The following is a 21313-nucleotide window of genomic DNA, read 5'->3' on the forward strand; positions in this document are numbered from 1 at the left end:
GTTTTTAATGTGTTTCACATTAAAATACATTGAGATAGTGTTGATATACATTCTGGATTTTACAGTAAGGCGGGAGAGTAGTAGTAGAAAGGGTGGTTATACGACCAGACCGATAAGCTATTAGGTTAAATGATGATTTTATCAAGTTTTTTCAATTCAGTGATATCATCTCTCCAAGAAAATCTCATGGTTAGAAGGGACACTGAGATGTTCAGACAATATTGAGTTAGTCAGTGTAGCTGTTCCTCTCTGGTAGACATAGAGAGCTAAACTTATCCTTTCATATGATGAAATGTTTTTAGGCTTTCTGTCAGCGTTTCAGCCTTTGGTTGCACAGTGAGGGGCCTGTTGGTTTTCCCGTCCCATGGCTGTGGTTTTCAAAGTAGGATACTTTGCATTCTTTCTGTATTTGTCAAGCTCGCGTCATATCTCAACAACCGCTGGATAGATACCCATAGTATTTGATTATATGACTTTTAGCTATTAATGGACCCCAGTGACTCTCACCAAAAGCGTTCATCCTCTGGGTAATTCAGACTTTTCCTGTTGAGCCACCAAAGTTTTCACTTTCACATAAATATACCATTAGTTGATTTTAAAACAGAGTTGTGCCCTAAGGGGATGAATCCTACAGGCTCTGGTGAGGCCATAACGTTTACATCACTTGGCTGTGGACTCTTAGGCCTGTACGGTCCAAACTAATGCTCTGTTGTTGTGTTAGAAACATTTCCATATGTTTTAGGTGTATATCTAAAACTTTGAGCCAAAAAACATTACAACTTTTCTCCTTTATATTGTGCTGTGAGAGAAATGATGAGCTAACCTTGTTAACATAAAATCCGTAGTGTCTGTCTAAAGGTCGTCCTCGCCTTTTGTGGTCCAAAAAGATCTTTGAACCATGAGCAGCGCGGGGGCGCAGCGGGAGAGGTTGTCTCTGCATGTCCGGGACTCGCACCAATTATTCCTTCTCTCTGTGATTTGTCTTACTGATGTGTCTGAAAATTGCTCAGATGGGATGAACCTAGACTCTGGCCCCCCAAAACCCTCCTGGGTGGTCAGTCTATCAGCAGACACCAACTATCTCCCTCAGCATCAGTGTCACACCACAGCCCTAATCTATTTGGCAAGCAAACGACATTATTGTCATTAGTCTCTGGAGGGCCCCTGAGGGTCACGAGAGGCTTGTTGGCAGGGCTGGACCGAGGAGGGTGAGGGTCAGTGCGGGTGTCTAATGTGGCTTCATGACTGACTGTTATTTGACATGAGAGGGTGTGAGAGTCTTGCTCAACAATAGCATATGCGTACAAGCTCAGCCTTTACTGCTATTGTTGCAATGGCATTGTCTGAAGGAGTTGCTGGCAGATGTTGGAAGGAAATTCTGATGTGGACGGGCGGCTTTACGCCCAAACAAAGATGATTGCTTGAAATGTGTGTGCGTTTACGTTAAGCCTTTTAAAGAGCTATCAGAAAAGCATTTTGAGCGTGTTTCTACTTGGACATTTATATCACGCTCACATGTGCAAGTTATCAGGAGGAGAGGTCCTGTTCTTTGGACCTGACCACCTAGTGCTCAAAGAATTAAAAACACAAAGAGTCAAATACCTTAAAGGAACACAAGAGAAAGATGACAGTTGTGACACACGTAGCCAAAGTGGTAAAGAGACATCTGGACCATTTAAAGCAGAGAAAACCAGCATCAGCGCCACAAGCACCACAAGCAATTAGTTCAGCATAGCTTATATCTCGCTCCGTCTCTTCCCCTGTGGGAAAGACGACCAATTAGGCGACGGAGGAGAGCGCGGGCGGAGAGAGCCAAAGAATGAGAGAAATGTAAACCCAAAGTGAGAGGCAGGGGGAAATACCAGCCCCATGCTAAATAACAATGGACGAGTCGGAGTCGGAGAGGGGACCGGCGACGGCCCTCAGAGCAGCCAGATACGCAGTTGTTTGAAATCATCACTCTTAGGAGAAAGGGAGCGGGGGGGAGAGAGTGCGTGAAGGTGCCCTTGGAGAAAGTTTTCCATATCTTGTGATAGTGTGTGGCAAGTTTGGTGATGTAGGTCATAGAATATATTCACACAATACTGAAGGAGAGACCACATACTAAAGGCATTCAAGTGTTTACGATAAATGTGATATGAGCCGCCCAGCATTGCTTCTCTCAGATAGACGATTTGTACCAGCTGAACCGGACCTGATTGTAAGATTTTAATAAATTAATTCAACATTTTTTTTTGTTATTTTCAGCAGTTATCCCAATGACAGAAATACTCTCTACAGTGTCCATGTCCACCTCAGTTTTGGATTCAGATACAGCCCCACATGTTTTGGCCTATTCTTTCAGGCCAACACTGGCTTATATATTTGAGAGTTTAATAAATATGGTTATACTATATTAGCCAATATTAATTAAAAACTCTGGGCAAAATACTTCACATTAGAAAAAATTACTTTTACTTTTTCATGGAGACCTTAGTTCTTTATCTTTGCCCTATCTGTATAGCAGTAAGTTGTTATATGTTGACTAACATATAAGTGGATATTGCCGGCAGTGCCCACAACCTCCATTTCAGAGTGCTTCTCACCGCCGCTTACTGTTGCTAGGTTACGAAAGTTGACTGCCGGCACTTCTGTTATTGACCAATAAGTCTGCTTTAAATCGCTCTGTATGCTTAATATGTTCTTTTATTCGAGTAATTTATACAAGGAAATCATAAAAACGATGCTTTTCCTCTGCCATTGTTGTTGACAAAGTTGATCTCAGAAGTCCCGCCCCTTCATAATTTTGATTGGTGGATGAGTAAGAAGTAACATCGACGAGCTCGGCGGTGTTCCAGAAGTTGAACTACTTTCAACTGAGAGTGCTGTGAGCACAGTGAGGCCGTTTTGCGCTGAGGACGCTGAGCGCTGAAAACGCTGAACTGATTGGTTTTAGGGCTGTCAATTAATATTCTAAATTCAAATATCTAACCGAGCTGTAATAAAAAACGGATATCCGATTCTTAAAATGAACATTCGATGTGATAAAAATCAGCACTACCGCGGCTGCCTGGCGAGCTCTCATATGTTCTAATGTGTTATCGCATGTCCTCGCGCGCACGCTCTTGGTTACGGAGCACCTTTGAATGCACCATGTCACTGTATACGTTAATAATTAACTTTAGTCTTGTCACAACGAGCAATTACCACGGCGTGTGGTAATGATGGCGGAGAATTCATATACAGGTGTAGGTTTAAATGGATATGCCTGTCACAGCACAGCCTGTCTACCGTTAATTATTTTATTTGTTTATTTTGTAAGGTGTAGGACGCCTATGTTGATCTTTTAAAAGGCATGTTTATGTTTAAATAATTCTACTTTTGCAGGTACGTTTGTCTCTCTTTGTATTGGTATGTCCTCATATTGCGCAAACATAGATATTCGAATAGTTCGAACCGTTGTCTTTTTTAGAGGGAATAACCAAACGTTGCTTTTGACACGTGGCTTTTTGGCCCATTTTGACAGCACTAATTGGTTTTGTAATGAAAATAGGCTGCCAGCGTAAAAAAAACGCTGTTAGTGGACACAGGCCCTTAGATTCTCTCTCAACTTAGTAATATTCACCAAAATTAGGATGTTTTTTCTGGACTTATCTTTCATCACATAGTTTATCTCCTCTCTTTTTAATGAGCAGGACATGACAAGCACACGTCACTAATGCCGTCTCGTCTCCCTGTAAGTTATAACAGAGTGACAGTGAGAACTTTAATTGTAAAACTTTTATTGTCAATCTTTTGAAGAAATTCCTTAACAGTGAAGTGATATGTGGCCTTTGTTAAAAAGCTCCACCAAACCAGATCCAGTCAGGTATTCAAAATGATTCACATTCAATAAAATGTGATTGTAAAGTTCCCAAAAAGCGTTTGTCTTTTTACGAAGGATGAAAGTTCCTGTAGTGCATTTTACACACTTTCTTCCCTGGGTGGTGGCTATAATAAAAACTGTAATATTTTCAGGTCCTGGGGGTAAAGCGCTTTGATGAAGTGTGAGTGAGCTTTTGCACATTTTTCTCTGCTTCCATGGTATCAGTGAAAAACAGTGATTATCCTCTCAAGGCTCAATCAGAAACATATGCCTATCACAGTGTGCAATCTGAGGCAATAAAGCTTTTGTGGCTGCTCAACGCATGTAAATTGCATTAAGTCATCAAGAGAAAAATGGTGATATGCTGTGAGGGCATACTCACCCGGGACTCGTGTTAGATCAAGGACTTTGAAAATTAGTAGTGAGGTATGCAGGCTTCTTGCGTCTTCCAAGTGTATTCCCCCGTGTGTGCTCGGAGCCCCGCCTCCTCCGTGAGCCTGTCTCACATCAGGTTTGGACTCCCTCAGCTGCCTGACATTTAAATTCTCAACTTATCATGAAGTAGGTTTAAGACAAAAACATTTTCTGATTAAGCGCTGACCACCTTTAAACCATTAAAGGTCCAACCACTTAGAGTCTGTAGTCTTCTTCAGGGACTTATCGAGGCGCCATACTTTCATAGTCAATTGAATTACCTTTGTTTCCCGAATGACTTGCATTAGTTTTTTCCTGCATGAATATTCAGCACAATGATCTCATGTCACAGACAACTGGGCTTCTTTGAAATCGAAAGTTCTTTTAAAAATTCATTTACATGTCGAACTTTCTCCAAAAGGGCTGACAGAGCGTGCTCAGACCAGAGATACATTTTACAAGATACAAACAGTAATCTATGTTAGCATGGTGACATTGTATTTTGCAGTCGGATATCTATCTAATGAAGTCCTTACACTTAAAGGCCTGGCGTTATTCTATATCCACTCTATTCTCAGAAAGCCCCATTAAAGGATTAAAACCAGTAATGTAACCCTCCATTACTCACTGTTTCTGTGACCCTCGGCCCCAAGCCAATTTGTTCCTGCTGAAAATGTTTAAAAAGATGAAACAAATGTCTTTGTATGAATGTAAAAACTAGGGATAGACCGATTATCGGCCGGGCCGATATTCGGCATTTTGACGCATATTGGCATCAGCCTTTTTTTTTTTTTAATCCGACGGCCGATAAGAGATCAATTTAAAACTGGGTTATTTTGGCTCTGATGCATATGCTTAAAGGCATTTAAACAAAGTTAAGTGTTGGAGTTTGTATTATTCAAAATGTTGACGCCAATATTTTCACTTTTACCGCAAATGAATATCGGCTTCAAATATCGGTTATCGGCCTCCTTGACTACTAATAATCGGTATAGGTATCGGCCCTGAAAAAACCATATCAGTCTATCTCTAGTAAAAATTATATAATAGCTGGACACTGTGTTAAAGCAAATGTTACAGCAGTAGCAGTAAGTACTGTATGTGTTAGGGAACTATTTTCAGCTGCGGATTAGCTCACACTTGTTGCCCTAATGAATTCTTGCTATATTTGTGGTATCAGCTCAAAAACACTCCACAGAGGACATGTTCATTGTAAGGACAGAAACATGTCACAGAGTGCAAAATGTAACGTGTTTTTACTGAAGGCAAACTGCATTAATATTTTCCATCTGGTTTCTGTGTTTCCTCATCTTTCCTCTCTCAGGGATGCTGGTGGTGATCGTCCTGCTTCTCATAGCCATCGTAGTGATCGCAGTGTGGCCGGTGTAGCTGACGAGGACAGCGGTGATCATTGAACTGCGCTGAACCGACTCCTATAACGACAGTCTGGTGCAGAATACTGGTTTTAAGCCTTTGCATCCACAGCGTGCACATGTACAGACGTTCATTTAAACGTTATCTATCTCTAGATTTCTTTTTCTTTCTCTTCACATTGAGACGAACACGGTGACTTCCCAACCACGGCAATGTGAAATAAAGATGAAGTCCTATAGCAGCAGTTACTTTCTCTCCAATGTAAATTGCTAGGGTGTAAATGTTCCTCTTTAATAACTGTTCACGTGTCTCGCTCATTAAACCGACAATGTATGAAGTAGTTAAATTATTTGGAGGTTTCTAAACATTTTCAGCCGGGACTGAGGTGAATGTTGACCCAACAGCCGGACCTCCCGCAGGCAGCTGGATCTTTCCTCTCATAAGTCTGTCTGTGGTCCGGCCGAGGCTCACACTGGGTACAGTTATTCCGCAAAGCTTTGCAATATTCACACTCACTTATATTTACCCATGCATTACTGTAGCAGCTGTAATGTTATCATTTGTCCTGGGATTTTATAATGTTTATAGAATAGCTCTCAGCCAAAACAAGCAGCTCGGCTGTGTTACTAACATGGCTCCTTTCCTTTCTTGTAAATCAATTCAGCTTGTAATTTCTAATAAATGACATTTCCAGTTAAAAGTCCCTGGACTCAGTCTGTCTGTGGTTATGTTCATGCCGCAGGATTGCTGTGCTTTGTAAGATGATATTTAGCTGGGGTGAACCTTTAAAGGGCCAGTTCGCCGATTTTCAACCTCAGTTCTATCATGCGGTTACGGGGAGCTAATGCCATTATGGTAGGAAAAAAAATGCAATGTCGCTCTGTGCCTTTGGAGGACGCTACCTGCTTCTCCAACGGGCCCTGGAAAACTTCCGCCAGGCTGCGTAAAACGCGTCATCCGGTGGAGGCCAGGGAGCTCGCTAAACACCTCCTCAATCTAGGACGCCCGCCGCCGCTGTTTGCAGTGTTAAGTTGAAAAAAACACATACCATAAAATGTAATAATTTGTTCCTAGAGGTGCCTTGAAACGCTGCCTGCTCTCCTGTTTTCCCTCCCAGACATTCCACATTCATAACTGAGTCATGTCTCGTTCAAAATCGTCAGCTTTGAAAGGTGGACTGAAGTCCCGAAGATTTTTTAGACGATCCACCGGTATAATCTCGTCATATTTCTGATTCTGTCCCGCTCTGAGCCGTTGCCTGCAGTGAAACGGTAGTATTTCACTCCAGTGTCTCCCGCTGGGCCGTTCCTTTCAGAGGGAGGGGCGCAATGCATGCTGGGTGTTGTAGGAATGTAGAATGGGGGAAACCACGAGCTATGGCGCCAATTTCAGATATTATTGCATCGATTACAGAGAACACCAGCTTTGACTGACAGTGGCTTTTTGAATTGCTCCTTTAACTACCACTTCCATTTTTCCATTTGCAAAATCAGCATATAACATTATAACAGTAAATGGAGAAAAATCTGTCTAGATGCATTAGAATTAAACCAAATAAACTAAACAATAAAGATTGAAATCAACAGACACAAATGTTATTTTCAATGTAACGAGTTTATTTCAACTGAAAATCTGAATTTAGTTCTACCAGGTTGGTGTGTTCAGTAGTTATTATTTCCTTCTTTAATGGCAACACTCTAAACGACCACAAACAAAGTACAAAAAAAAAAGTTGAAAAAGACAATAAAATCCACAATGTCTTGTGTCATTAAATATATTCATATATAATAACCATAATATATTAGTACGCATTGTAAAACAACATTGCAAAAAAAGTCTTGGCAATGGTGACAACTAAACAACATTTACAATTCATAGTATGAACACAAAGCAATGCTTTGACAGGTGTGTGTCTGTGTGTGTGTTGCGATTCATCAGGAAGCTTGTCAAACCATTGCTCAGGAGACGGATGTAAAATTTACAGCATGAGGCTACGGAGACGAGAAAGGTGGGATACAGATTATAATGTGCCCAACACAAAACACTGACACGTAGAGTTATGACGCAGGATTAACAATGAAAGGCAGGAACATGTTCATATGTCGTATGTGTGATGTCATCAGCAGTGCTGGGAAGCACTTAACATGGTGATGGACATCAACATCATTTGATTGATTTAACAGTGAAAAAAAGAACTTTTTAAGAAGCCCAGACAGGTCATCTGTTTTTTTTAATCTTCTTATGTAACTCAGGTTTTTGATTTCTGATTTGTCATCATCAATGAGGCATTTCGGTCCATCTAGAAAACTCTGGACACATGGTTTCTATGACCGTGGAATCAGAAATTATTGTCATTTAAAACACAGGAAGTAGATCTAGTACATCAGATTAAAACCATGTGTCTTAAGTAGATCCTAAACCCCTTTCAGACTTACTTTACTCACACTAAAAAGGTGCTAAATATAATCTTGTAAAACAGCAAACACCGGCAACATCAAAACGTGTGTGTTGGGATGGACTGAAAGGAACCCCAGTTTATGATACATTACTATGGGCTTGTACAAACCTGAGCTGTGTTTTTTACCACGCATTCCTCAGAGAAAAATCCAAACTGAACTGCACACAAATAAATGAGCAATGTGGTTCGAATCAAGCAGCACCAAGTGATTGCAATTCAGCCCATTTCTCCCTGTGCGAGTGTGGAAGTGAAGAGAATTAACGTGACAGGTCAATGGGACACTGCAGCTTCTGAGTGTCCTTTTTTAGTGAATGTACAGTCATGCATTGTGTTTGCGAAGGAGTGTGTGTGTGTGTGTGTGTGTGTGTGTGGACACCGATGGTATTTATCTGCATTCTCAGAGGACTGTCGGATTCTAGATGAAAACAAGCCAGAGGGAGGTGGACTTCAAAAATGCATGAAAATAATTGTTTGCGACAAAAGTTTTTTTTTAGAATTAATTGGTGCGCCACACAAGGTAAGGGAATTATTTTCTTTCCATTAAGTCAATGCTAATTGTTTCACACAATCTGCAATTGTCGAGCAACCTCGCTCGACATAAAAGTGGGAGCCATCCACATTTTAGTACCTTAGAGCGAGGCAGAGACCAATTTAAGGACATTTCAATGTGTAAAGATACAGTTTGACACACTGTACAAACATTTTTTTTTTTTTAATGAGCTGGTATAAAGAAGTAAATTTCTAATGACATAAAATCTGTCACATTTGTCACATTCAATTTGCACGTCTTTGCCAGTTTCCTCTGAGAACATGCAGTCCTTGCAGCTGCTTTCAATCCGCGCAGCAATAGCGTTGCATCCACTTTCCACAACTATCTAACTTAGAGCTCAAATTATTCTGTGGCATAACGTGTAATTATGGTCACTTAAATGTGGATCAAATTAATTAAAAAACAACTTAGGACCCATATTAATTTGTATTTATATAAGCTCTATCTAAGAATATCTTGTGAAGAGTTCCAGAGTATTTTTTGTAACAATCAATAATGCTAACATCTTTTCGTTTGTAAGTTGGTTGTTTTTTTTAAACACAGAAACTTATCACAGAAAGTGAAATTTCGTGGTTTAAAAGGCAGTCTGTTCTCTGTTACGTTCCATGAGCAGCACTTTGTACACATACTGAACCACTAAGATTAAACCAGCAAACACAGAAGGGCCAAATAAGGGATTAAAGACATACTGAAGATTATTCAGGTAGAAAATGCTTCAGTCAATACTGTGTTTTATCCTTTGTTCTCTCCTGTCACTACTTTATTCTCAATTTGTAGAATGTAAAAATAAAGTTTGTTTCTTGAAAGGAATGGAAATCACTGACAGCTGAATGTGCGATGCATTTCTGTGGCGTACAAACAATAGTTTTTTATGGCACAGTTGTGAACAGATGAAACATCGCTGCCTCCATCGGACTCTTGATGAAACAAAACGCTTCTTAACTAAAAATACAATAAAAAAGAAAATCCATGCAGAGGCAATATCTCAGTGGTATTTAAGTGGCTTTTTCTGTGTCATTTTTGAACCAGCAGTAAATGTTCATAAAATTAAAACATAAAAATATAATGATGTCATACTGAGATAACAAACACAAATAACTTTATATGCTGGTAATAGGTGCAAAATTCGGCAAATCCACAAGAGAGACAAATCTCAAAGTAAAATAAACCATGAAACCAAATCTGCAGGGTGAGCTCCTTCAACAAAAGTTCACTAGAAAACAAGTCATCCTAAATAATTCTCTTCATGCTTCTACACAAAAAAGCAGCGACATAAACAGTCTCTTGTCTGTCCGTGGTCCTCTGTCTGCCTCTCTTTCACTTTTTTTTTTAATGACCCGCTCAGCTCTTCTCTCCCCCTCCGGCCTCCTCTCCATCCTTTCCCGCCTATGGCTTCTTGCACTTGCCTTTCTTCTCGCGCTGCTGGAACTTCCTGAGCCTGCGCGCCCACGTGTCCCTCCACTGGATAACCAGGCTGCCTTTGTCTGCCACCACCCCGCTCTGCCCGGGGGAGTCCTCGTCGTTCCCCAGCAGCAGGTACTTCTTCCCGGGCTTGATCTTGGGACACTTGCAGGCCACGTCTTTGGCGCGCACCCACAGGAACTGGTCCCCGCGGCGGATGCGGCTCTCGCCCTGCTTGTAGACGGAGATGATGTTGACGGTGAACTTCCACCACTCTGCGGATTTGTCTGCCTTCAGGATGTGCACCTGGACGGCTGCAATAGAGATGACACATTAACACTTAATGAGAGATTTACTACATTCCACTGACGTGCAATCAGCGTCTCATCATACGGTAATTATCTCAACGAGACTATGAGTGTGCAGCCTTTCTAGCAACTTTACGAGGCTGTAATCACGCACAGCACTCTTGCTTTAACGTGTGCATGCTAACATGCTACCAATGACAAATATGCAGATGTTACAGAATACAGAGCTGAATGCTGCACACATTAAGCCGCCTCCACAGTGCTAATAAAAAATAATTATAACAAACAACAATCGCCTAATACACAACACTAATAAGGGAAATGAGATCAGACCACCATGAGGCTTTTTGCAACACAACTACAGCTTCAAGAAACATTCAAAATTTTGATTGAGGTATGAAGATAATAGGCTGCATGGTGGTGCAGCGGTTAGCGCTGTCGCCTCAAAGGTACTCCGGCTTCCTCCCACAGTCCAAAGACATGCTCGTTAGGTTCATTGGTGACTCTAAATTGCCCGTAGGTGTGAGTGTGAGCGTGACTGACTGGCGATCAGTCCAGGGTGTACCCCGCCTCTCGTCCAGTGACAGCTGGGATTGGCTGCAGCACGCCCACGACCATTAACAGGATAAGCGGTATAGATAATGGATGGATGGATGAATGAAGATAATACTTTATAACATTAATATACATTACTGTTTTACATTACTATCATTAGGGATGCGCACGCTATCGGTATCGGCCGATATTGGCTTAAAAATGAACTATCGGTTATCAGCCAACACGCCGATATCCGCCGATATAATTAACCGATAAAAAAATGGGCTGCTGCATACTTGATTAAATGCCCGACCTCGGCGAGAAGAAGACCTGCGCGGCGCAGCGTGATGACGTCACGTGTGTCTACCTGCAGCATGACAGAGTTAGAAGCCAAAATGTCCGTGGTGTGGAAGTTTGTCCCAAATAGAAAGCAAAACTGCTATTTGCAATGACTGCTCAGCTTCAGTGATGCGAGGAGGAGCCAAGGCAAAGTCTTTCAACACTACAAACTTGATTAACCATCTAGAGACCCGTCACCCCGACCGTTGTAACAAATGTGATAAGAGTATCACCATTATACTGTACGCTAATTCCAATACAGAAGAGAGTTCATGATCTCTGCAATTAGGTGTGCGGGAAAAAAATACCGGTATCGGTAATCGGCTAAATCAGTTGTAAAATATCGGCATATCAGATATCGGCAAAAAATCCAATATCGTGCATCCCTAACCATCATAGTTTAGTGTGTTGGCATGCTAATATTTCCTACTTAGCACAAAACCAAGTACAGCCAAGACTTTTTACTTCATGTTGGGGCTGCTACAAACGTAAGAGAACAATTAGTACGACAATTTGTGAACTTTCTTGCAAACGAAACAAAAGAGAGTCAGGAAATTCTTTGCACAGTTTCATGGTAATCTGTCTAAAGTTTAACATACAGTATCTAAGACATATCTAATTGGTTGGCCAGAGCGACTGAGGGGAAAACCTTGCTATCCTTATAGTTGTGCTTGCAGCATAAAAGCCTTGCCACAATAATCCAGACCAAAACCCTCCTGGCCTTCTGAGCCAGAGGTTTCAATTTTAACAATTCCTGTTGCACTGAAACCTTTCCGTCACTGTATATTTATTGATGTAATTAAATAAGATACGTTAGGTCAACTAACCAGCGCTTTCCTGTATGAAGATATGCAGCTCCTTTTATTGTTTTAATGAGAGCTTGTGCTTTGCTTCACTTCGCTGCATCAGCTTTTCATCGAGAAGAAACCACCACATTCAGAGATCTCTGTCACAATGGAAGGAAAAGGCTCTTTTTTCTGCCAAGCACACTGGCTCTTTTTCCAACCGTGTGGCCATTATTCAAACATCATCTCACTTCATCCTCAGAAACCGAGAGCGCGGAGCTGGCAGATAGAATCCCACAGGGTACAGCGTGTGGAGAAGCTTGCAGTAAGCGCTGACCCATGCTGCGTTGTTTCACAGCATCCAGAACCCTGACCTCTTCTGAGAGGACCAGTGATTCGACCCTCAGTATCCCCAAAAGAGTCTTATTTTTCATGTGTTGCATTGAATTATTGCATCAGAGAGTCTTCAGAGGGTCAGTTTGCTCAATCTGAACGCTCGGCAGATGGACGTAGAAACTTCTGAACCCAGTTTAAGTTGCATCCGACCGTTTCTGTCAATAAACCGCATCAACAAGAAACAAAGCTCCACATTTCACAAGTGGCGATTGGCCAGGTGTGCGCAGGTGAGAAAGTATGCAGAATTTGATCTTCTGTTTCAAGCTCTCTTTGTTCAGTCTTCAACAGCTGCTTTAGTCGCTTATAGTGCGATCAGTGGGAAAATGACATCGCCGGACAACGCTTTATATAAAATACTTTGTCTGTAGAGTAATCCAGCAGGAACGCTAAATCAAAAAAAACTTCTGCCAAAGATTAGCTTCAACTATTCTCTTGAGAGCCCAGATTTGGGCTGAGCTACAACAAAGGGTAATGTACTAAACATTCAGGTGGCTGCTTCTTCTTTTTTGCCAGCACTAATCGTGGCTTTCACCACCGCAGATGACAAAGATCACCTGCAGCAGATCAAAGCAGCTGTTGCTAACCAAACTGTTATCCATATCCTATCATAATTTAAAGTCGAGCTGAAACGGCATTTCGAGAGTATCTAGCTTCCGTATCGTGACGTATTTCCGAGTGAAACAGGACGTGCAGGCGGGACATATCATTAGAGGGATTTGATTTGATCGTTGAGAAGTGGGCGCAGACAGACGTTCTCCACAGCGCAGTAGCTAGCTAACTGACCGAGCGTTCTTGGTGCTCTGCGGCTAAATGTTGCAGATTGATTGGTTGAAATAGTTTGGTGCTAACTTACGTAAGCACGCGTGAAATTTACTGGAAGAAAAAATGATCGGATTTTGATATAAGAATACGAAGAAATTGATTTTCTGTAATTTTTTGGCCTATATTGTCAAATTGATGCACAATATTACCGGGGATGTCAGATACATTAATCAACATTTAAGTTAACATACTATGCATCAGCAGGTAGTTCTCAAATACGGATCAGCACTGAGAAAACATCATACTCCATACAACTTGCTCCTGGTATTTAAGGGCATTTTTTACAGAACATGTTGCAAATACACACAATGGGAATGCTTTGGGGAAAATCTGCCATGGTGTGGAGATCAATACTGGGTCAGGGGTCAACATTTTTGACATAAGGTAGGTGACAGCTGTTGATAAAGCACCGACAAATCGAACGGAATCATAAACAGGAAGTAATGAATTAACAAAAATAAGAGATCAGTCGTCAGCGAAACCTTAGCACCCATGGACTGTAAATGCCCATAAACTCTCATGTGGTTTTTATCCTCAGTGGAAAAGGCTGCTCTATGGTCCATCTATGATATTCAGCTCCACATGCATTACGCCCATTACTACTAACAGAGCTCTGAGATTTATAATGTGATTTAGAGGGAAGGGTAGAGCTATTAAAGACGCTAGCTGCACAGACACTGGGTGATGAATCAGCTGGTTTGGTCCTTCGGAGAGAGGGAGGGAAGAGAGAGAAGGTTTCCTCTCATTGATCCAAACCCAGCATGTATCAGTATGTATTATATTGACCAGATCTCTATTAAGTTCCATTATACCTCTCCTGTACTTACAGGACTGCTTTGGCAATGAACCACTGTGTTACAGAGCGGCTGGTTTCACCTTCAGTGTAATGCTAATGGAGCTTCACATGATGCAGTATAAAGAATATGTCCTATTCAAGGGCAGGTTTTGGAGTCACAGTTTATGAGTGCTCGAGATCTGAAAAATATGGGCGTTATTTAAAAAAAATACCAACGAAAAACAATTATTCATCTTTTGTACGGATGATTGAACCAGGACAATAATATGTCAATAACAACTGTGAGTCATCTAATATTATACAACAGTTAGTTTCAACCAAGTAATCTGATTGGACGAGAGGCATTCCATGAGCACTGGAACTTTTTACTTTGTGTATCAGTCCGCGTCAGCAAGGTGTTCTCAACACTTCACAGGTGTTCTCTCTTAATTCAGTGGACGCATGATAGATGGAAACATACGGATACGTGTACATACTACAAAGGAGCTGGTCTGCTGAAACGTGTAGACACACAAAGAGTAGCAAAATGTTAATGTGCTTCTTGGCAACAGTCCTGTTCCAGTCAGGTTGTGGAGCTACTTGTGATTTTAGAGCTAAATGGAATTATTAAATTATCAAATAATACTAATGAAGACATTTTCCTACAATATACTGCTTGTAGACCAGTTTTATAAAAGCAATATTAAACTCAAGGTCGTGCTGTTGTACTGAATATCAGCACGGCTGTGATTATCTTGGCTGAATTACAACCGTGCGGATATTCAATATAACAGCACAACCTCAAGTGTGATATTGTTTATTTGTCAAAGTAGAACATTTTAACAATATTGGACTGTTTGCAAAATACTTCTACTGGTGCTTGTAGATCATTTTCACCCCAGCTGTACGTCTGCCTGTTGTGACCTCACCACCACCTTGAACCTACTAGCTACCAACAGTTTCTCTTCTCTGTCTGAGTTTAGTGAACAGTCACTGTACACTGAAACGCCTGAATGGTTATAACCAGGGATTATTGTGAGATCAGACATTTCCACCCCCTCCTTCCACCCCGCGACTCTTCATGTGCGTCTGTATGTCGAGCGCAGAAGCTTGTAGCGTCGTTTCTCCGCGCAGCATGGAGCCCCGCTCCCCTGCTGATCTTTTCACAACAATCCAAAGCTATAGCTCTCCCCACTCATCCTGTAGATTCACATCGTGTTTGACTTTTCTGATCCGCTTCACTGAGCTTGTGTGGCAAGAACTGTACGAGGATCTTGTTCGGGGTCTGTTATGAATCTTGAATATGCTGTTGCAAACTATGGATGGACATGACAAGGAGCTTAGTGGTTCTCGTGTACAAAGGCCCCCTAGTGAAGGGAATTCAAGGGAACAAGGATTACACAGAGAGTGAGGTAGCATGTAAAACTAATGGTGGACAGATGGTTTATGGGAAATGTATTAAAATGTATTGAGACCAGGACTAATTATCTGTTGTTCTGTTATAAATGAATATATCACATCTATCTGTATATTATTACAGTAACTTTTTAACAAGACAAACCTTCCCTGCTTTCTTATAACTCAATTAAACTGAAGTCTTTTATTATAACAGCCTCCCTCTTTATCGTGCTTACACTCTCCCTCGACCTCTGACCCCCCACATTAAATTATCTTCCATCTACACACAAAACCTTTGGTGCAAAAAGAAACTTCCATTTGTCTTTTATTAGTATTATCTCAACCATCAGCACCAGCAGATCCCACACACCTCTCTCTCACACACACACACATACAGCATATGCCAAACCAGTTGGGAGGCTCTCCTGGCTTCCTTCAGGGAGATGTTCCTACATGAGGGTGCTCAGTGACGTGTTGAGTGATGGTTTCTCCACTACAACATCCTGATGTCTCTTTTTCCCTCTCCACCTCTCCACCCTCGAACGAACGCTGCATGCGGTTACCGCTCAGGTGTGAAATAAATGTTCTACTGATGAAATCGTCTGTCATCTATGATGGGAGATTTGAACTAAAGAATGAACCGAATACGGAAAGATTAACAACGGTGTCTACACGCCAAAGAAAGCACATAGCTGAGGATTCTGCAGGCTTTTTTTTTTTGTTTGGGAGTGTTGCGACTTAAACCACCTGATTTCGCGGCAGCTTTTGGAAAGAGTTTTGCACCATTTTTTTCAGTGACATTGCTGGAACACTGGGGCACCGGTTCAGCTCAGCGGTTAGATCAGGTGTCCCATGTATAGAGGCTCAGTCGTCACTGCAGCGGCCCAAGATTTGCCTCTGACCCTGGCCTGTTGCTGCGTGTCATCGCCCCTCTCTCTTCCCATATTTCCCACTCTATCCCCTGTCGTATCAAATAAAGGCAAAGGCCAAGAACATGATAAGAAATTGCTGGAAAATAAGAATATTGCAAAAATAGTTGCAACTGTGGTGAGTTTTTGTGATTGTTGCGGCTGTACAGCTAAAAAAGTATGTGTTTCTAGTATGCAGCATTCCAAAGACTTTATAGAAACGATACACTGTGGTCAGCCTCTTCTCACGACATCAGCAGCCAGGCAGACATCGGTGGAAGAGGAGGTGTCAATAATCTGACCCCCTAACTCCTCCAAATCCCCGCAGAACAAAGCCCACGCCTGTCCGTCAAGCTGCTGAGGTATGCCGCAGGATGCCGCTGATCGGTTGACCGGTTCAGCAGCCTGACTTCAATCAGGGGAAGGGACCGAGGGAGGGGGGAGAGGGGAGAGGTCATACGTCTTATCCACACCTTGAATGGCGTGGCGGACGGACGCTCACAGGAATGCAGCGAGAAAACGCTCCAGCTGTGGGGGAAGTGGTCTGGCTTAATGAGGATCTCTTAGTGAGCACCCACTGTCCGTCACACTGTCTATGCTTTATCCGCCCGGGTCTTAAATGCCTGCTCGGACACAACCCCCTCACACACACATCTGCCTAATTCTTTATCCTTCCCTTTCTCTCCTTCTGTTTGTCTGCTTCTCTCTTCCTCCTTAAAGATCTGCTGTCGTCTGTTTGATCTTTTGTCTCCGTCCTCAGAAAGCTGGAGTAAGCCATCAGTAAAAATGCCTCCTCTGTAAACTATAGCAGCTCCCAGCAACGTGCTGCTCCGGGATGTACGGCATGGGAAGTATTCTGAGGCATTCTGTTGCTCCCTGATTCTAATGATCCGAAAAGTCTGACACACACGATTTGTTCCAACAGAAAAAGAATTGTTTTTTATCCAGATCCAAGTCAGTAAAAACGAGAACTGTGTGTTTCTCTCATCAGACCACATGTTTTTAAGCTCTTCTGTAGACATTAATGTGAATTTGAGTCATGGATTGTGTGTTGTGTGTTGACTCACCGTAATCTTTCTTGCAGTACTTCTTCATGTTGATTTTCAGCTTGCCTTTAGACGCTTTGCAGTACGAGTCACAGTCTGCAATAATAAGAAGGCAGAAAAGAAAAACAGTTAAATGGCTGGAAGAGAAAAAAACAGATTTTTTATTTTGATTTTGTGAAGGGGAAAAAGAGTTTTGTTAAGAATCCATTGACGGGGAGGGGGCTGAAACATTACCGAATTAAGCAATTTCCAAAACAGGACAAAAGTGAGTGTTGAAAAGCAATAGCATGCATGGCTCATTACAAAAAAAAAAAATTTGACGATTTTTTTGGGGGCCTTTTATGCCTTTATTGAGAGAGAGAGAGAGGACAGTGTGTCTGAAACAGGGGAAGAGAGAGTGGGGATGACACGCGGCCGAGGGTGGGATAGGAACCCGGGGACTGTAGCCTCTGTATATATGATGCCCGATTTAAACATTGAGCTACACCAGCGCCCAATTCAAATAGATTGGGAAAAAACTTTTACCTTGTGAATAATTGTTTATATACTGTATATTAAAAGGCTCAAGTAAGTCATTATATAAATTATAGTTATTATTTTAATAAATGAAAATAGGCACTTTACAACAACTCATCTCAACTGTCCTTTTACTTAAAATAAAACTAATAAAAAAATCAGTTTTTTTTTTATCCCTATTGTTTATTTTGACCTCAAATTGCTTTTTATTTCTTACATTTTATTGTTTTTTAGGTCTATTATTTTATTAATAAATTATTATATAATTATTATTTTTATTTTATGTTTTTATTCTTGTTGATTATTGTCCCTTTTTGTTCTTATATTCCATCAGTGTTGCTCTGATTTAGCTAAATTCTTTCTTTTCATACAAACAGCCAAAAGTTGAGTTGAGATTATTATTAATATTTATTTGTTTGAAAATATTTGTTTTTACACCTGGAAATTTTTTTGTAAAATATAAGCACACTACAGATGTGCTGGGTGTTTCATGAGCACTACTGTTAAACATAATAACTTCACTAGACTGAAACATATTTCTCTCTGTCGGCCTCATATTTACTTATATTGAAGTGTCTTTACACAATTTTTCAAGGCTTTAGCACCACCTTTAGGAGATCTCTTCTCATGTTTAACTTCTGTTTAGTGTATTTGTTAATTGAAATGCATTTTTAGTAAAATAAAAGCAGAAACAAGGGCCTGTCTTTCATACAGAGAAAGAAACGTCTGTTTTAAAGCAAGTTACGGGAACAGTAATTATGGCAGCAGCTTTTTTTTGGTTGACTGGTTGACACAGACGTGTGTGGTTTGATTGTGTTGTCTATACTGTGTCTGCTGTGGGTCCACTGTTACAATTATTAAAGCCTAATGTGTTGGTTGTGGTGGAGGCACTTTACCCTCTAAGCACCTCTGTGTGTGATGTTGAGGACCTCTGAAAGGAGCTGATGGTACCAGCAGCGGTCTAGTAGAAACACAAATCACGACTGCCATCTACCCACTCACTCCCTGTCAGACTGTGGGAATGAGTCAGGCCGGTGCAGACCACCCTCCACCCACTTCAACCCCCACCAAATCTCACCTCGCTTGTCACCTCAGCCCCCCGACCTCCAGAAAAAAAATAACCCTGGGATCACTTCAAGGCCCCAGCGAGGACCATGTCAAGCTTTTGCATTTATTGCAGTGTGGACGAGGGGGGGTGAGAGAGCGCTGAGGGCTGGCAGCTATTCGAGGGAGTAGAAGGTGGGGGGTGTGAAGGGGGTCAATGCCACACAAAGGGAGGTCAGGAAGGGAAAATTAGCCATCCATGAAGCGTTAGGCAGAGGACCCTGTTTTTGGAGGGAGGGCCGTGAACAAATAAATACCTCACGCAGGCAGAGGGGTCACCCAAATCGCATCACAGCTCTCTGAACTGGGGAAGCTCACACGCACAAACGCTATATGTATTTACACACTGTAATGCTGCCGAATTTGCGAGTGTCTCGCTGTGCAGATGAACTTAGAGACAGGTATTTCTCTTCCACATCCCTACTGCAATCCCATTGGTCGATCTGGTTTTAATCACTGGGGGTAGGTAAAAGGCCGACCACACATGCATGGCAGATTATAACTAACCCCGCTCCTTGCTCAAATAGATCCATGAGGAAACGCAAATGCCTTCAGTTTTTATGATAGATTACCAGGAGGTGAAGGAGGCAACAATATATCCCTCCCTGTGCTTTGCTAGGCCCCCGCAATCCGAACAGTTCATGGCTTCAGTGATTGCCCCATGCTATGCTGTCATGCTGCCAGATACTTACAGTGCAGGCAAAACAGACGTGACGTGAGGCCATATCATGAAAAGGAAAAAAACTCTTTTCTGCTCCTTCTGCACTTTCCTCGCGGGCATAAATTGGTTCCAGAGTCCTGATTTGGTTTACACTTCAGAGCTGCAGGTTGTAATGAGTGTAGTAAAGGAAAAGAGGGAAGGAAGGAAGGAGAGAGCAAGAGATGGATGGACAGCAAGTTGTAGTGGAGGAGAGTGATGGGGTGTAGGAAGAAGGATGGGAGCTTTCAGGCAGCCTGAATATGAACAAACTTCATTGTTGCAAGCAGATCTTTGCTCCATGCCTTTACTCTCCTTTATACTCCGTTTGAATGAGGTTGCCTGGGGAACACCAGGAGAAGAAAAAATGCAGGGAAGGAGGCGGGAGAATGGATACTGGTAGAGAGTGAAGGGGTGGAGAGGTTGACACAAAAAAAAAGAAAAAGACAGGAGTGAAGTTTATCAGGGGGGAGGGAAGAAGAAGAAGAGTAGGAAGAGGAGGACCAGGATTTTAAGTAAAATCAGCAAAAACTAAAGCTGGTTAGCCAGACCACAAAGCTGCAGCGGGTGGTAGTAATAGAGTGAGCAACAAAAATAGACAAAGTAAATGAAACAGAAGAGTCTATATGAGCTGCGCCTGATTACCATGTAAATGATGGAAGGGGGAGCTGTGGAAAGGAAGCTTTGTTTTCTCATAACCCCCCTTGATGCCGTCATGATACTTCCCTTTGATAGCCTTTCGTTCCCCATTAGTGTACCCCTGAGACACAGCCCCGGGCCCCGCTGAGAGCACCCCAAGATCCCCATTTAGGGCCAGGCAGTCCCCTACCGTGAGGACAAATGTTCCCTTTGTGCGCGTGTTACAGGCTGGGGAAGTGGGAGCAGTCCTGTAGCACTGAGCTAAAATGTGCTTTGGGTGTTCTGAGTAGATGTAGTTACTACAGCGCTTTGTTGCCTGCCTTTCAGAGCACTGAGAAGTGCGTAACTGAGAGGTGGACCTTTGCCCCTTCTATCAAAGTGCTGTACAGCCCTTTAAGCTAATCGTTCTCATTCGGGATGCTTCTGACTAAAGCGGCTTCAAGGAAGAATACAGGACGGTACAGTTCTATGTATCTGAGCCAAAGCTTTACTTAGCAAGAGGCCAAACCAGGACTGGATAAGGTTCAGTAGCCAGTGTCCAAGAATAATACAGTATTACAAAGTCAAAAATGCTGGGTGTGGGCAACATGTACTGTAACCTATAAAAAGTTGACAACAAACAATCTTTGGCCCTAGTAAAATGATGACAGAGCAACAACTATCCATGGCGTACCATGAAGGGTCCCTGCCTTCTTAAGGTACGTTAAGACACTGATGCAGCAGGTGTGCCAACAGGAGGGGCTTCAAAAAACACTGCAGTGTCATCTGCAAAAAGGTTAAACCTGGCTCGATGTTGCTTACAACAAAACATCATAGAGATGAAGCAGACGTACTTTTGATAACTTTGCAAAGTAGGAAAACTCACTATTATGGATGGTTGAGCAGTGCAGCGTTTTGGTGTCTGATGAGGCATTCATCTGTATCTTCAACTGGGCTTCTGTATTTCATTATCTCACAGGTACCTGAAGCAACACGCCTCAACCAACATGGCCTCCTGCATTG

General features: G+C 42.1%; 2 protein-coding genes across 2 annotated transcripts in view; one reads left to right on the top strand and one right to left on the bottom strand.

The window, feature by feature from the left end:
- Window positions 1-6318, top strand: part of stx8 (syntaxin 8) — a 44528-nt gene extending 38210 nt beyond the window's left edge. Inside the window, exon 8 of the mRNA XM_069666469.1 lies at window positions 5583-6318. Within this exon, the coding sequence (XP_069522570.1) occupies window positions 5583-5647 (65 nt within the window). The 3' untranslated portion in view covers window positions 5648-6318. The remainder of the gene's footprint in view (window positions 1-5582) is intronic.
- A 3435-nt stretch (window positions 6319-9753) lies between these two features.
- ntn1a (netrin 1a) overlaps window positions 9754-21313 on the bottom strand; it is a 63541-nt gene continuing 51981 nt past the window's right edge. Inside the window, exons 5-6 of the mRNA XM_069665567.1 lie at window positions 17377-17451; window positions 9754-10355 (exon numbers count right to left, since the gene is read on the bottom strand). Of these exons, the coding sequence (XP_069521668.1) occupies window positions 10027-10355; window positions 17377-17451 (404 nt within the window). The 3' untranslated portion in view covers window positions 9754-10026. The remainder of the gene's footprint in view (window positions 10356-17376; window positions 17452-21313) is intronic.

The sequence above is a fragment of the Semicossyphus pulcher genome, unplaced genomic scaffold (genome assembly GCF_022749685.1).
Source record: "Semicossyphus pulcher isolate SPU_LCO1_2020_fin unplaced genomic scaffold, fSemPul1.0.p SCAF_17, whole genome shotgun sequence".
In the NCBI taxonomy this organism is placed as follows: Eukaryota; Metazoa; Chordata; class Actinopteri; order Labriformes; family Labridae; genus Semicossyphus; species Semicossyphus pulcher.